Source organism: Trichechus manatus, unplaced genomic scaffold, assembly GCF_000243295.1.
Source record: "Trichechus manatus latirostris isolate Lorelei unplaced genomic scaffold, TriManLat1.0 scaffold00006, whole genome shotgun sequence".
NCBI lineage: Eukaryota > Metazoa > Chordata > Mammalia > Sirenia > Trichechidae > Trichechus > Trichechus manatus.
Genome location: NW_004443942.1, coordinates 7,406,337 through 7,423,993, shown reverse-complemented (window position 1 = coordinate 7,423,993; position 17,657 = coordinate 7,406,337). Strand labels below are relative to the sequence as shown.

The window sequence follows — 17,657 nt, the reverse complement described above, 5'->3', positions numbered from 1 at the left end:
TAATGGGGAAACCCGCTGCCATCAAGTCAATTCCGACTCATAGCAACCCTATAGGACCAAGTAGAACTGCACCATAGGGTTTCCAAGGAGTGGCTAGTGGATTCAAACTGTTGACCTTTTGTTTAGCAGCCGAGCTTTTAACCACTGTGCCACCAGGGCTCCAATGGGGAAGGAGGAGTTGACATTTATAAGATACCACATGAGGAAAGCTAATAGAGACTCTGGGGGCACCAGCTTTTTGTCTTGAATGGGAAATTAAATCAGAGGGGCTAGTCACCTATTAAAAATGGAGACAACAATGCCCAGAGAAGGGAGGTGACTCTCCCAAGGTCACACAGCAAACTAATGCTACAGCAGTTACAGACCTCCTGAACCAGGTGTTCCCACTGAACAAGCTTCTTGTCACTCTCCCCAAAACTGCCATTTTGGCCCCTAATCGTGAAGCTCACCTTGGCTATTATGCGGCACAAGGGTGCCCCCTCCTGTGTCAGGCTGAAAAGGTTCCCTGTGGTGGACTCCGTAGTGTAGATATTGTCCGAAGCATCAATTTTCCTTACCAGTGCCTAAGAAAAAAGAGCACAGATCTGCTGGTTATTCACCCCCATATACTCTCTGCTCATCTTGCATTGAGGAATACCAGTTGGCCCCTAATTGCCCTGTGGAATGTATAATCCTGCCCCATCCCCAGCGCCACTGTGAGGGTACAATGAGGTTCTGCGCTCCTTAGGGAAAGTCAGGGTGAGGTCTGAACTACCTTTCAGAAATATGGGACAATTTCAAAACCCTGAGGCACAGACAAGACATTTTCCCTGCTTCAGTTAGTTGGAAAATCACTTTTCAACATTGATGGGCTCAGCAAATAGCAAATACCATTTTGTTGTGCTACTGACTCCTAATGAGAATAGAAACCGTAGGTTAAATAAACAATCCATCGGTTGAAAACCAATGAGTTGCTACATATATAACCAAAGAATTTGCTCATTTTAGATGGTTATTAGCCAATGGTGAATTCCAGTTGGGCTAATAGGTTCAAGAGTTGAGTCAAAAGAAGCACTCTGCAGGAGCTTACTAACTGGAGGACATTTGTGTTGGTTGTATTCCAAAAAACCAAACCAAATCCAGGGCCAAAGAGTTGATTCCGACTCATAGCAACTCTATAGGACAGAGTAGAATTGTTCCATAGTGTTTCCAAGGCTGTAAATCTTTACAGAAGCCAACTGCCATGTCTTTCTTCCATAGAGAGGCTGGTGGGTTCGAACCGCCAACCCTTTGGTTAGCAGCCAAGCACTTTAACCACTGCACCACCAGGGCTCCTCATTGGGTGTATAACCTGTTGCCGTTGAGTCGATTCCAACTCATAGCGACCCTATAGGACAGATTCAAACTGTCCCATGGGGTTTCCAAGGAGCAGCTGGTGGATTTGAACTGCCAACCTTTTGGTTATAGCCTGAACTCTTAATACACTGCGCCACCAGGGCTCCTGTATTGGTTGTATAGCCAGGCCAGAATAGCAACCCTGGGAATCCTGTCAAAGAGTGGGTAACTCAGTGATGAATGCCACACTGATTGAAGCTGAGGGATCTAAGGCTGGTTGTAAGAGTGGCTGGGAATGACTGAACGGAGGACCCAGGGAGGCCCAGGAAAGCCAATGTGAGATTCATTAACAAATATAAAATATAACAATTATTCCTGGAAGAGTTTGGCTTATTTCTGGGAAAAAGCTTTTCATGTCTCTTGAAACCACTTCATAACCAGCCCTTTTCTTTGGAACATGTGACTCATTGATCATAAATGATTCCTACCTGCTAATTAATGCCTGTTGCTCAAATTTCTCCAGGGAGGCCTAGAGATATAGATTGGGAAAAGCTGCCTTTGAGAGCATCATGCAAGATAGTAAGACCTCCAGGGCTGGGTGCTCTGAACAGCCACCTGTGCAGTTTCATTTGCCATGTTTATATAAAGTCATTAAAACTGACTTAATTTTAATTAACTCCAGTGTTATGGAAAAGACACTAGAAAGGAAATCAGGAGATTTAGTCCTGCTTTACTTTTAACACACTATTGATGATAAAAGGAGGAACATACAAACAGAATTGAGATTACTTATATCAACGCTGGTTAAAAGTATGTATTCTGGATCCAGAATGCCTGGGTTCAAATCCTGGATCTCCCACTTTTATGTGCCCTAGAATAAGTAACTTAAGCAAGTATCTTTCTATGTCTCAGTTTCCTCATCTGTAAATGGTGGAAATGACAGTGTCTATCTTTTAAGATGGTCTTGTCCATCTTTTATGGTTGCCAACATATGTAAAGGTCTTAGAAAAATACCAGCCACATGGAAGCAAAATAAAATTATCAGCAGCTATTATTTTCTGATCTTGGGTAACTGAAATAAACTCCCTAAGTCTCATTTAATCAAACTACTTGAAATATAAAAATTATTCCCTAAGATTTGATAGATGCCTCTTGTAAGGGATTCAACAAAAGGTAAAATGAATAACCAAGATTTGTCACTACACTTCTCTGTAATGGACAGATTTCTTAGAATCCTTCCCCAGCATTACCATAAGCAGATACACATGTGATGCTAATACTTACATGAAAATGCAGATTTCATATATTGGGGTCCTGTACCTAAATGATAATTACCTAATGTTCCTGATTAGTGTTTGTACTTGCAGTAAATTAGCATTACATTAAACAATTCAAACCCAATGTCTTTTGCAATCATCTGCTAATATTAGACCATTTATGTCTGAGAATAATTTCATGTTAATTTCTGTACACATATATACAGTATATACAGTACATATATACAGTAATTACACCTCAGATATGTCTCAGTGAATCAGAGCTCTGACAAAGAAAAGTTGTAAGCATCTTTTCCACAAGTATACATTTGAGAAGATATGAGATGAAAGGCTGAATTTAAAGCTTCAAGGCCCTAAATATCACAATACATCAGAGATGAAAGGACCCACAGAAAATCTTTTGTCCAAATCTCATTTCACCGTTGAGGAAACTGAGACACAGAAAGTTGGCCGAGGTCACATATGTGGTACAGGGCAGAGTTGGAGCCTGACTCTTGTTTTCAAAGATCAGTGAATCCATCTCCTTCAGTATAAACAGGATCTCACCTGGGCTAGTGGAGATGGGAGCCTCACACAAGCACTGAGATTTGTCACTACACATCTCTGTAATGAACAGATTTCTTAGAATCCTTCCTCTGCATTATCGTAAGCAGATACACATGTGATACTAATACTTACATGAAAATGCAGATTTCGTATATTGGGGTCCTGTACCTAAATGATAATTACCTAATATTCCTGATTAGTGTTTGTACTTGAAGCAAATTAGTATTACATTAAACAATTCAAAGCCAGTGTCTTTTGCAATTATCTGCTAATATTAGACCATCCAGCCTCTTTAGCAACTCTCTCCAAACAGGATAGCGGTTCTCCACTCTGGCTTCCCATTAGCATCTACAAACTCTATCTCACGGCAGCCAGAGCTCCTTCTGTTGCCCCTCTGGGCCCACCACTGTGTTCTTGCCAAGACCATACTTCCCCTAAACTAACCTCAACTGTGACTGAGCACAGCAGGGGTAATACTGCAAGCCCATGGCTATGGGACAGGGGACTCCACTAAAGGGTGATTTTGGCTTGAAAATTCCCTGTCAGCCTGGCCAAAACTCTCCTAGAACTGTGCTTCAATCTGGGTCTCTTCCTACTCAATTCTTCTTCCTTCCCCCTTTTCTTTCTCTGATGTCAGACCTACATCATGACTCCCCATGCCTACTCCTGCTTCCTTCCCTTTATCCTTCACAGGTACTTCCTACCTAATTCTATCTTGGTGTCTGCTTCAAATTAACACAGTCTCTAAAAATCCAGTTTGTTCAGAAAATCAAGGAGGAATTGGAGAGGTTTCCAAAATATGCTTTACTCTGTATTATGAGGAGAGTGCTGAAAGAATGAAGACAGACTAATTAGGCTGAATGACAGAAATATTTTCTTAAAAGACTAGGCAGATATGAAACAAAACAAAACAACAACAACCAAAAAAAAAAGATCTTGAAAACCAAGAGAAAGGGGTGAAAAAGGATTAAGGAGATGCACACAGTTTAACTACTCTAAATAATGAATTAGAAAAGGAGGTTCTATTTTTAAATGCTTCTGTATAGAAAGAGTGACTGTGGCCTGATGAAATCTATCCGAAGAAGAGAGGTAACTCTCAAAGAGCAGCCTGAAATGAATTCCTCAGAAGAAGTCAGGAAAATAATACGAAGCCTCTTCCTAAAACTTCAGACAGAGTCCATAGTTAGACACGGAGCAGCCCAGGTATGCCAAAGGGGTTATGTGAAATGTGAGCAGATTTGACAGAATGTGGTAGATTAAAGATGGCCACAAAGTCTTTGCTACTTCTCTCATAGAGATGTTGGTTCTAATCCCCCTCCTCTTGAATCTGGATTGGCCTTAGTGACTTGCTTGACCAACAGAAACCAGCACTTGGCAGAAGTGATGTTCTAGGACTTCTTTCAAAGCTAGGTCTTCAGAAGCCTTGAAACTTCCACCCAGACCTCTTGGAACACTCTTTCGGGATCCCTGAGCTGCCATATAAGAAGTCTGATAACCCTGAGACCGTAATGCTGGAGATACCACCTGCCAGAGCTCTGATCAACACTGTCAGCTGAGGCCAGCATCCACCCATCCCCTCCAAGGCACCATACACATGAGTGAAGCTGTCTAGGACTTCAAAGACCGTCTTCCAGCTGAATACGACTGAGTAACTTCTGTTGATGCCGCATGGAACATAAGAATCACCCATCCAAGCCTTGACAAATTCTTGACCCTTAAAATCAAGAGATATTTTAAAAAAAAAAAAAAAAGGTTGTTGTTGGTGTAGTCTGTTATGCATTAACAGAGTCCTAGAACATAGGAAAAGACTAAAGAGATAAGAAGGAAATATTCAAAGGATTACTGGATAAGTTTCCCGGTGAAAGTTTTTAGAAGTAGAGAGATATATCATCTGTGTCCTAAAGGAAAAGAAATCATAAATTAGGACTCTGAAGGAAGGTAGAGAAAGACTGGATGTACTGAAGAAGAGATAGATGAATTAATAACAGATTGAATCCAAGCTTGGATTAGCTACTGGTCTGATGGAAAAATACTTCCTGGATGGGAATATAAAATTTAGGGATGTAAATGTGGACAAGATCTTTTACAACTAGAGGCTTTTGGCAGACCCTGAACTTAACTGATTTCATCTCTCTTGATAAGGGAAATCTCATAATCTAGTAGAGTTTGTTAGAAAAACAAAAGAATGTGCCAGAAAGCAAAGGGAAGCAAAAAGGTGGGTGGGGAGGGCACTCAGATCCAGCTAAGTGTTACACTCACTTTATAAGTTAGAGACAGAAAGAGACCCACATGAGAAGTGGGTTAAGCTGATAGAAATTCAGTTGAATCTCCCTGAGTAAAGGATTGACAAAAGGAAATAGAACATTGGAAGCATAGTGCATTACTAAAAAAAAAAAAAAAAAGATGCAACAGAAAGAAATGCTACTCAGGACTGGAATATTCAAAAGAGGTGAAAAGGTAGTGTTCTAGGAAGCACATGGCAGAGGGACTGGTCCTCACTAGGCCCATAAAAGCCCAGGCTTCAAGAGCATCAATAGCTGCTTTGGTTCAGGAATCTGCTAAGGGTGATTCTTCAAATGCAGCAAGTATAGAAACTAGGAGGAAACCTTCCCTAGAAGACAGTGGCCTTAGGCCTAAGCAATCCTCTAGTACTAGTCAGGGACAGAGTTATCATGATAGAAAACTAAAAATGCCTGTGTATCTTGTCACTTTAAGGACTAATGTATGCCTGACCCAAGCCATGGTATTCTCAATTCCTCATATGCATGTGAAAGCTGGACAATGAATAAGGAAGACTGAAGAAGAGTTGACACCTTTTAATTATGGTGTTGGCGAAGAATATCGAATATACCATGGACTGCCAGAAGAAGGAACAAATCTGTCTTGGAAGAAGTACAGCTAGAAGCAAGGATGGTGAGACTGCAGCTCACGTGCTTTGGACCTGTTATCAGAAGGGACCAGTCCCTGAAGAAGGACATCACACTTGGTAAAGTAGAGGGTCATTGAAAAAGAGGAAGATGAGATGGATTGACACAGTGGCTGCAACAATGGGCTCAAGCATAACAATGATTGTGAGGATGGTGCAGGACCAAGCAATGTTTCATTCTGTTGTGTATAAGGTCGCTATGAATTGGAACCGACTCAACAGCACCTAACAACAACATCTTATGTCATGTTTTTTTTATCATTTAGCCATAAAAGAACTTTGAAAAATACACGATGACCTGCACATTTTTAATTTGACAGCTAAGTTTCTTCATCATTAATTTAAAGAACAAAACTGGAAAAGATGTGATGTCCAGCAGATTGTAAATATTGCCATAAAATAAAGCCATTACATCACTCTTTCAGAAGTATTCAATGGAATCTAAATACCATAACAATTTCGCACCATCAACATCCATTTAAAAGTATATGAATAATTTCTTTTTTAATGTTTAAAAATTTTGTATCTTTTCTTTTAATCTTTGAGTTTATATCCAATTCCCCCTCAAAATCCAATTCTCTCAGAATTTTATCTTAATGTAATACATTTTTAAGCTTTAAAGTATTTTATTGCTCATCCTTATCATACATAAGTATGTATATTGAAACATGAAATTTTATTTTATTTCCTATGATTCTAAAGCTCCAAGTGTTAAAAAAAAATCTCATCTTATTTGAGTTATTACTACAGTTATTATCAGCACAATTGGTCAAAACAATATAAATAGATTACAAATTTTGGTAAATAATTATAAATCATAAAAATTAAACTATTGTAAATATATCTCTTTATGAAATAAATGAGATTTTTCTCTTTTTTATACTTCCTTTTTAACTCATTCATGCGCCCATGAGTGAATATGAATTATTACTGTATTTTGTATTTTAAATGTAAACCCTAAAAATCTCCCCATAAATCCATAGACGGGAATGGGAGACATTTGTATAACTATGTTGCTCAACTCTTTGCACACCTTCTCAGTTATATAATCATACATAATCCATCATCAAACACTATTTTTAATGATTTGGCAGTTGATAACTCTTCTAAATTGGTCCTCCTCTAAATTGGTAAAAGTAAAGAATTGGAAACCACTTGACTTGCAAAAGCATTTGTCACCCAGTCATTAAACTCATTCATTCACTTTCTCAGTTTCTGGGAAGACTTCCAAAAGTTCTTTACCAAGACTTATCAAATGACTATTAATTATAACCATTACTCTTTCACTTACAGCACCTTGGGTTATACTGATTATTCAGAAAGAATTGGATAAATCAAAATATTATTAATTTCATTGCTAATAAATTTTTTAATAAAATATTTTTTGTGTCTCAAATATGTTTTATCAAAACCTTGAAGCTACAGTTTTAGCTTACTTATGGAAAATATCCACCCTGTATTTTGGCAAATATAATTGGCAGACAATCCTTTTAGTCAAGCCAATCAGCCAAGTCAGGCTTGCTTTCTCTCAATAAAGACCTGACTTCATTTTTAATTAAAAAATATTTTTTGATATGTGTTTCCAGAAATGTTAAAAATCACTGACAAATAATTATGGAATTAATTTTCCATGGGCAATTGCTACAAATTGTCAATATTAAAATGATATAGACCTAAAATAAAAAGTGATTTATTTTTACATATTATAAAACCAAGATAAAATAATTAACTGAATTTGTAATAATGCAAAGTAATATGTAGCTAAAATTATAAGTTGATTAATTATAAATCTAGGAATATGATAAAAGGAATAGTATGCCTTCAGCACACAGTTGTGAATATGTATTGAATTTAGCTGTGCAGCTTTAGGGAATAATCAAATAAGAACTGAGAATAAAAAAATCGGAAATGATTCAATTAATTTCAGTAGCTCTCAAGATCAAACGTCTCTATGTATTTAAAGAAATAAAAAGGTAATACTTCTAAAATTGATTAGTCTAGCTGCCAGCAGTTAATTTTATCTTTTGTTAATAGGAAATAAGAATTAGTATTTCATAAAACATTTTGACAAAATAGTCTTTAACTGCTTTCTTAAATAATGTACACCAAATATCAAAAAAAATCATGTAAAACTTTTATATGTGGATTTTATCCAATACATCTTGAAAAATTTGGTCTTTCTGGAAAACATTCCAGTTACATTTAAAAGAATTGAAATCACTAACCTTTAGAGTCTTTGGCTCTTCAAAGACACTTTTCTTTCTAGCTAATGACATCCTAGAGATGCGTGCATAAGTATGAAAAATAGCTGAAAGGAATAGCTTGCATTTAAAAATGTGCAAAAAGCTGTTTTTTAGTGTTTAATGTATCTCACCAGTGTTCTCTCTGCTTTGCTCTATGGAGAATATTCCACAAGAGCTATGTACCATTTGAGAATAATGGAGATGGAAGGGTTCAGATAAATTGAAAACGTTCATAACTACCCCCTATACACACCTATACACACACACACACACATACACACACACACACACACACACACACAACCATGTCTCTGAATTCAGAAAATCCCTACACTGGGCAAAATATAAAATTTCTAATGTCTCTCTCAACAGAAATATGTATAAAGAACAGAAAGAAATCCTGGAAGCCTAAGGGTTTTATGGATCTTTAATGACGGCTTCTCCTTTGTTTGATTCCCCAGTCCCCCCAAGTGCATGACAGGGTAGTGCACTAGAAGATATAGGATGGGTGAAGAGTATTCCTTTCTTTTCAAAAGTAATAGAAAGATTATTATTGAATTATTTCTAAGGATCCATTTTAGGAATGAAAATTGAATATCTGGAAATTGATTCCTTAAAATTGTATGTGCTTGCATTGCTCCTGGGAAATCTTTGGGAACCTGGGGAACGGAATGCCTTAAGTCACTTCATGAAGCCCAAAGCAATTCAGCCTGGGGTGGCAGAAACAAAGCATTCACAGGAGATGTGGGAATTAAGAAGTTTTGAATGTGCTGGGAGGGAAAGAAGGCAAATCAAGCCAGTCCCTGGGAAGGAGCTGCCACCACTGTAAAAGCCTGACTCTGAAAGAAGATGAAAATGTACCAGACGCCCTTCTCTGAGAAAAAGGACATTTTTTTCTCCCATATATGGTAAACATAGTGCCAGAATGAACCTACAATGGATGCTTTCCCCCAGTGAGTTTAAGGTCACAAATCCTTGTGGACTTCAGGCAGCTGAAATAAACTGACTGACATCCAGCCGGGACTCTAACCTAGCCAGTATCCCCCACCCACCCTCTTTCTTTGATGCAGATGAGCGTCTGGTAAGGCCTTTGGCCGGCCACCCTAACTACAGATCCTGGGACAAAATGTTGCCTGGAATCCCTGCCCTAGGGATCGAGGGTTGGCTTTCTGTGAGCTACCTTTCTGTGAATGTAGGGGTTGCTGTTGTTGTTAGGTGCTGTCTAATTGATTTTGACTCAGAGTGACCCCCATGTGACGGAGTAGAACTGCCCCATAGTGTTTCCTAGGCTGATGCCAATGGGTTTGGTGGTTTTGGAATCTTTACAGGAGCACATCTCCAGGTCTTTCTCCTGTGGAGCCAATGGGTGGGTTCGAACCACCAACCTTTCAGTTAGCAGCCAAATGCTCAACCACTGCACCACCAGGGCTCCTGAATATAGGGGTAGTGCTGTGATAATGTTATATATCTGATTTATTAACTCTCTGGACCCTTTCAAGGGTGGTTGAGAAAGACTAGTATGAACTGTGAAGCACTGAAGAAATCACTTCCAGTGCTATAGAGACAGCCCAGAATGCAGCTGCTGAAGGAAAACCAACTCCAACCAGACACTGGAATGAGACCCTCTGGCTAAGGTGAGCAGAATAAGAAAACTGAAGAGAACAGTATTAACCTAAGAATTTGGAACTTTGAATTATTTCTAATGGTGAGGAGGTTTAGTTATATTTTATTTTATTTTACCCTATGAAACTTTAAAATAGGATAGAGGGTCATATTAAAATGTTGCACATATTTATATTTCTCATCTGGTAAGTACATTTGAATTATCTTTAAACTATCAGTTAATCTCATTGCAGGCCTCTGATAACTTATATTGGACAACATGGCTGAACAAAATCTGAGAGTGAGAAATAAAACAGGAAGCAAAGTTTGAGCCTTAGGTGAAAAATATCCTTAAAGTCAATTAATGAATATAATATTATGAGTCATTTCAGAGCCTTCTGGGAACAAAGCCTAAATTGTCCACTGTGATTCCAGAAGGATCCACAAAGGAGCTTTGGTTGCTATTGTTAGGTGCCATCGACTCAATTTTGACTCGTGGCGGCTCCACGTGACGGAGTAGAACTGCCCAGTTGGGTTTTCTAGGCTGTAATCTTTTATGGAAGCAGATGGCCAGGTCTTTCTCCCACAGAGTTGCTGGGTGGGTTCAACCCACCAACCTTTTGGTTTGCAGCCGAATGCTTAACCATTGTGCCACCAGGGCTCCTTCCACAAAGGAGTAGGGGTTGTTGCTGGGGGAACGACTTCATGAAGATGGAAAAGGGTCTCACAGACTGCTGACCTCTCCTCTCCCTCCAAGGGGCACAGCCACACCCCTGCCAGACCATAAGCCTAATGGAGAAGGCCAATTAAGATAATAGGACAAGAATTGTGGAGTATTAAGGGACAATACTCAGTCTCCACTCCTCCTGTTTCCATGGGTAGGATTTCAGGAACACCATCTCTGTTGGCCTCACTCCCCACCCCTTCTTAGTCACTCGCTGAAGTGCTTGTATGCTGTTGTGTTGACTCTGACCCTGTATGACAGAGTAGAACTGTCCCATAGGGTTTCCTAGGCTGTAACCTTTATAGGAGCAGATCGTCAGGTCTTTTCTTCCATGGAGCCACTGGTGGGTTTGAACCACAGACATTTCAGTTAGCAGCCAAGCTCTTAACTGCATCACCAGGGCTCCTTTCTGAAGGGCTAGAGGTGAGTTATCTGACTGGGAGTTTGGAAGAAGAAACAGTATGCTCAGCTTAGCCCCTTCCTCTCTTCTTTTAGGAAATGTCCCTCTGGTCTGTCCTCTGTCACAGGTTAGGTGCTTGCCCCTCAGGTGAGGCCTGAAGTTGTCCAGCTCTGACTGGGACCAAAAACCAAAACCAAACCCATTGCTGTCGAGTCAATTCCGACTCATAGTGACCCTGTAGGACAGAGTAGAACTGCCACGTAGAGCTTCCAAGGAGCACCTGGTGGATTCAAACTCCTGACCTTTTGGTTAGTCGCTGTAGCTCACCAGTGTTTCCTCTGACTGGGACAGGGAGAAGTAATTTAGTCGTGAAATGAAGTTTTAACAAGAGCATCTAGCCACAGAGTCAAAGCTATATACCCCAATCAGTTTTATTAGAACAAAGATGATATTTTAAAACTAAAATAAAAATTGATTGACTGAATGAGTAGATGAATGAATACAACATCTATCCACTTGAAGCTGAGTAGGGAGTCAAAGATACAGTGAGAGTCAATTTATTCAATAGCGAGAACCCTAGAAGTCGTCTTAAAGTAAATCAGTTTTTGTAAATCAAGTTTTCTCCCTTCACCTCCCACCATGCTAATCCTTCATTTCTAGACAGACTAATCATCAATGCTCATTAATTTCTAATTGGTGGCTCCTAACATCTAAGCCTTAAATTTTTCCTTTCCCACCAAGCAGTTAAATTATCTTAATTATCAATGAATTAGGTGATTGGGAGGCTCCTTTAGCAAAGCTCGTGGTTGGTTTCTCTTAAGACAGAGCAGGGTTCTAGTGAATAGAGAAGTTCAGACAATCATGAATGTACCACAAATTACTCATGTGTTATCACATTTAATCCTCACAACAAGCCATTGTAGAGATAATGAAACTGAGTGACGAAGAAGTTAAGTAACTTTCCAAGTTTGCATAACCAGTAAGTTGTACCGTAAGGGTTTTCACCCTAATATGCCTCCAAACTCCGTTTTCAATCCAAGACGCCGCAATGCTCAGATTCATAGAACTACATACGATCAAGATTGAAAGAAACCTTACAAGTCATTCAGTCAATCTCCATCTCCTGCCTATGTCATCCCAGCCATGGCTTGCCCCTCTCAGTGATGGGAGTTCCTAAGGCAGCCCCTTCCACTGCTGGCCAGCCCTACGGCTTCATAAACTTCTTTTTATATGGGATACCTCGTAGATTTACTCTGTTGGCCCTCTTGTCTATCTTCCCTCTTGGAGATAGGAGAGTGTCAGTCCCCTAGATTAAACACCCCCTGCTTCCAACGATTCCTTATATAGCTTCATCTTCAGTCCCCTTCCCATCCTCCTGGAAACCTTCTCTGAGCACTAACATTGTCAAGGACCTCTCTGGGGCCTGGAACTGGACATGATGTTCCAGCAGGGGGCAGACCAGTGCAGAGTAGGGCTAGATAATCACCACCCTTGTTAGAAGCACTGTTCCGTCATTCATGATTTGGGGGAGGGGGACAGGATTGCTCCTCTGCTTGAAAGCTTACCTAGTTCCTAGTGCTAAAAGACTGTTTCCCAAATTGCATTGCCTGAAATACTGGCATCCCAGAATACATGAATAGATGCTTTAATAGTAAAAAAGTTCTGTAATCATGTAAGCTTGGAATTTACTGCTTATTATTCATTCATAAATAAATTTTTTATTGAGTACCTACTCTATGTCATGTACTATTCTTGTCACTAGAGACATGTATACAAACAAAAGAAACCCAAAATCCCTCCCTTATAGACACGAACAGACAGACAAGGAATATCAGGAGCATGAGACGACCTTTTGGATGATTTGCAATGCAGAATGGCACATCATACGAGAAATTTTGATGCAAAGAAATTGGTTTAATTTCATTTATGTCAAGATACTCCAAATATACAGGATCCTGGTATAATTTTCATTAGCATCCTAAGGAACAGTATTTGGAGAGCTGCCAGTTTAGGAAACACACAGCACTGAACACCAATGACACTGCCTTCAGCCAATCTACCTCTTTATGTCACCACTGTCCTGCATGGAAATTTTCTAATGTAAAAGGAAGCTAAAGGTCAGACAAGAAATATTATAAGCATGGCAAGCTCAGGCTACATGAGGGCTTAGGGGACACCATGGGGCATGCTGGGAGGGAAGGGAGAGAGCACTGGGGAAGGGAGGTTATCAGGAAGATAACAAACTTGCAGAGGAATGGATGACAGAACTCTGCTGCCCCACAAAAGGAAGAGGGGGCTTCAGGGGCCAAATTCTAACAGAAGTAATACAGCACTGAGAGTGACTCAGCTCAGCTCCCAGGCCCAGACGAAGGACCCAGGTGATCAGACCTGGGGGTAGGGCAAGAGGCACCCAAGGAAGTGGAAGCAATTGGATCGGATCCGGAGCTCCACCCCGATGAAGATCAGGGTGAGGAAAAACCAGAATGGATCCAGTGCGTGGGAAATCAAATACATAGTCTGAAAGGCCCAGGTTGGCTCCTGGAAGTGCCAGGGAGCTTTTCCTACGGTTCTGTGTCTCAAAGCATCAAAAAGACACTCTACTCATTTGCCCCTTGGGTAGAAAGAGCTGATGACTACTCCCAAATCCAGCTGGCTTTCATTTATAGTCCAACTTAACTCTTCCATTTCAGCTCTTTTAATTGAACCTGGTACTTTCAGACAAGTGGACACAAAATGGTATAAAAAGCAGCAGCTGGCACCTATACCCATGCTCAGAAATTTCTCCAGGCCCCTTACCCCATCAGTAACTTCAATATTGCTTGCTCATCACTCCCTCAGTTTCTTCACTCATTTTGGCCCCCTCATTCCACTGGGTCCTTCTGGGACTTGATGGTCCAGTTTGGGACAGTGACCCCACCTTAAGCCACTGCCTGCCCTGTATGTGATGGTCAGCTCTAAGTGCCTGCTCCAGTGCCCCAGCCCTTGGTCTTCCCTTCCCCTTGTCTCAGGACAGGGAGAGGAGCCTTCTCTGACCCTTCTATGGCTGGGAGGGTGAGAATGCCTGAGCCACAGTAACATGGGGTGCAGGCCCCATGGGACCAAGGAGTGTGGACGGAGGCAGGACCAGCAGGTGAGCCAGGCCAGAATAGGCTGTACCCTGTGCAAAATTGGCCAGACATTCAGGAAAGAGAGAAAAGAAACTGGGCTCAGTAGAGAGTCTGAGTTTAGAGAGAAGAGTTATGGGAAGGGATTTGTTATTTTTGGAAAGCTTTTATCTGGTGGTGGGAAAAGAATGTAAAATATGTAACACAATATTTCTGTAACTATATATAACATGTAAATACCTCTCATAATGAAAACCTTATGGAATATGCTTTTCTGAGAGGCTTTTAAAATAGGAAGGAGCAAAGGAGGGAAATAACATGTATTTAACCCATATGATATGCTAAGCACCTTTGATATGTTGTCTGTTTAGTCCTCTTGCTTCTTGTGGGGACTGTTTCTCAATTTATAGATTAGGAAAATGAGGTACAAGAGATTAAGGAATTTGGCTAAGATCTCACAGTGAACTACAGTTTCAAATAGATTTGTCAGACACTGTTATAGATTGAATTGTGTCCCCAAAAAAAGTTATGTTGAAGTCCTAACCCCTGTACCTGTGAATATGACCATTTGGAAATAGAGATTTTCTTTTGTTATGTTAATGAGGTCATACCAGAGTAGGGTGGGTCCTAAACCTAATCCCTTCTGAGTGGTGTCTTATAAAGGGAGACACACAGAGAGGGAGATGCTATGTGACAATGGAGGCAGATGCATCTATAAGCAGAAAAGGAATGTCAAGGATTGTGGCAGTCACCAGAAATCAGGAGAGAGAGCCATAGAAACAATCAACAGGTCCAAGACTCTAATTTGAACTTTTAGCCTCCAGAACTATGAGACAATAAATTTCTGTTCTTTAAAGCCACCCACTTGGTGGCATTTTGTTATTGCAGTACTAGGTAACTAAGACAGACACTCTTCCTGGGAATCAGGCAGGAGCCTGCCTAGAAGCAGGGGCTGGACTATATGACCTTTCTAGATTCTTCTTCCTTGCCAGCATTTCCACAATTGGCTTATTCTCTGCAGGTGCCTTAAGTCTTTCAAGACAAAAAACACCCACTGGGGGCTAGAACAATCACTCAAAAGAGAAACAGTAGCGTGGAGGAAACAACCCTGAAAGAGAAATAGGGAGATGCTGGGTTCTGCCATTGCCTTGCTGTGTGACCTTAAGTAAGTTTCTTTCCTCTGTGAACCCCAGTTTTCACATCTGGAAAATGCAGAGTTCAGCTAGATGCTCTAGAAGCCTATGCCCAGCTCAAATAGTCTTGTCTACCGGGTACTGGAGTTGGCTTTGGTGGTCTGAGGAGGATGTCTTCCAAGAACGGCCACTTCAGCAATTTCCCCCAGGCAACCGCCTGGCCCAGCCCCTCTACCCACCCCCCCAAGAGGCCATACATGCATCCCTCTCCACAGCCCAGCCTGCACTGACCTGCACCTCCCGGGTAAGGGCCAGCTCCAGCAACTGGCCAAAATGCTGGCCCAGAGTGCTCAGGGTCTCACTCACGCAGGCCTTCATCGACTTCAGGACATGCTCATTTTCCACTTGGAGGCATCTAGGGAGCAGAAACCATGAGGTGGGCAGCCAGTGGGTCTCCCAGAACCATTGCAGGGGACAAATCTGAGTCTGCGCCAGCTGGGGTGTGGTAAAAATGGCCTAGGGGGAAGACATCAACTTCCAGGGAATCAGACAGAGTATTCCACAGATGGCTTGTTCCCTGGCCCCTTACTAGGCAGGAAAGTGCTGACCTGAGACAAAGGCTGACAGTTCACGTCACCGGGGAGAAAGGCCATCAGCTAGTGGCTGAATCCATAGCTCTGGTCTTCCCCCTGGGGAATCTGCCAGCATTGCAGCCAGGTCTATCTTCTCAGTGATGTTAACGGTGGGAGGGATGGAGGGGCAGGAAGATGCAGAAGAGGGGTGCTGGAGTGCCAGGTTTTGCCAGTGTTCACCCTAAAGGCTATGGCAATGCCTAGGAGCCCTTAAAAACTAGTGGTTTACAATCTACAGAAAGCAGCCTTGAGCATTTTCTTCCCTGGACAGGAAAAATAGGGAACCAGGCTCAAATTCACCCTTGTGGCCTGAGAATGCTCCATACCAGGAGGCCAAACACCCCCACAGGGCCTTTGGGATACTGGGCTCCACGTTTTTCCGGGAAAGGGTGAGGGAATGTCAGCACAGACCTGGGTGTCTGTATGTGCTGTTGAGCGTGTGTATGTGTCTGAGCGTAACATAAGTATACTGATGTGTGTAAAATACGCAGAAGAGGGCATGAGTGTATTTCTGTGACTATGTGAGTGTGTGTTTATAGATCTGTGTATGAGCAAGTGAGTGTCAGTAAATGTACGTGTCTATGTGTATGTGTATAAGGATTGAGTGTCTGCTTTGACTTTGCCTTGACTTTGGAAATTGGAGAGGCTTCCCAAAGCTGTGGGAAAGCTTCTCCTTGTTACCACCCTCACAAAAATCATCTTTCTTCCTGTGCCCTACCTCTTCTTCATCTTCTACCTTATCCCTAAAAACCCCAAACCAAACCCGTTGCCATTGAGTCAATTTCGACTCATAGCGACCCTATAGGACAGAGAACTGTTCCATAGGGTTTCCAAGGAGCAGCTGGTGGATTTGAACTGTCAAACTTTTGGTTAACAGCTGAACTCTTAACCACTGAGCCACCAGGGATTGGGCCCTTAAAATCCCAACGGAATCATTTAAAGTCGCTGATGAAGGTCAGCAAAAGGAAACTTCGCAGATTTCTGCCAGACCTCCCCATTCCCACTCGCTCTCTGGTTCCCCTAGACAGGGAGAAGATGACAGCCCCTTCCCCTGCCCCAGAATAGTCCAGCAGACTGAGGTCCAGACTTACCTCTCTGTGACTGCTGAGAGCTCTGAGCATTTCTCCATTAGCAGCTTCTCAATCTGTAGAAAAATAGACCAACTTTATCCAATTCAGTAAGCATTTGTTGACCAACTGCTGTGCTGGACACTCTAGGGAATAAAGCTGAAGAATCATGTAATCTGACGTGGGGGAACCAACACATAAACTATAACCATGTGATATGGGTGGCAAAAGAGATCATTGTCGGCTGCTTTGGAAACACAGTAAGTAAATAAAACTGAGCAATCAGTTCTGCTCTGGGATCTGGGAAGCTTCAAAGAGCAAGGGGCATCTGAGCTGGGCTTCAAAGAATGAATGGAAGTTTACTGTCTGCAAAACAGAGGAAGGAAAAGTTTCAGCAAAGGGTAAAGCACTAAGGTAAAATGTGAACGGCAAAGGAAAGAAAAATTATGATAAGGGGATTTTAAATGGTTCACTGCAGACTTTGAGCTTTGAGAAAAAGACTGAAAGACATGGACTTAAGAATCAGAAAGGCTTAGGTTGAATCCTGCTATACCATTCACTGTATAACTTTGAGCAAGTTAATAAGCCTGTCTGAACTTCTGTTTCCTCACCTATAAAATAAGGATAGGATAATAACGCTAGCTAATATGTTTAATCAACAGTTTTAAGTGTTTTACATGTAAGAACTC

The 17,657-nt window shown here is 41.3% G+C and overlaps 1 protein-coding gene across 2 annotated transcripts in view; it reads right to left on the bottom strand.

Moving 5' to 3' along the window:
- INSC (INSC spindle orientation adaptor protein) overlaps positions 1–17,657 on the bottom strand; it is a 149,943-nt gene that overhangs the window by 73,602 nt on the left and 58,684 nt on the right. For both annotated transcript variants that reach the window (XM_004369674.1, XM_012557223.1), the window contains 3 exons: positions 16,993–17,045; positions 15,561–15,684; positions 450–563 (listed from right to left, as the gene is read on the bottom strand). In XM_004369674.1, coding sequence (XP_004369731.1) covers positions 450–563; positions 15,561–15,684; positions 16,993–17,045 — 291 coding nt within the window. The remainder of the gene's footprint in view (positions 1–449; positions 564–15,560; positions 15,685–16,992; positions 17,046–17,657) is intronic.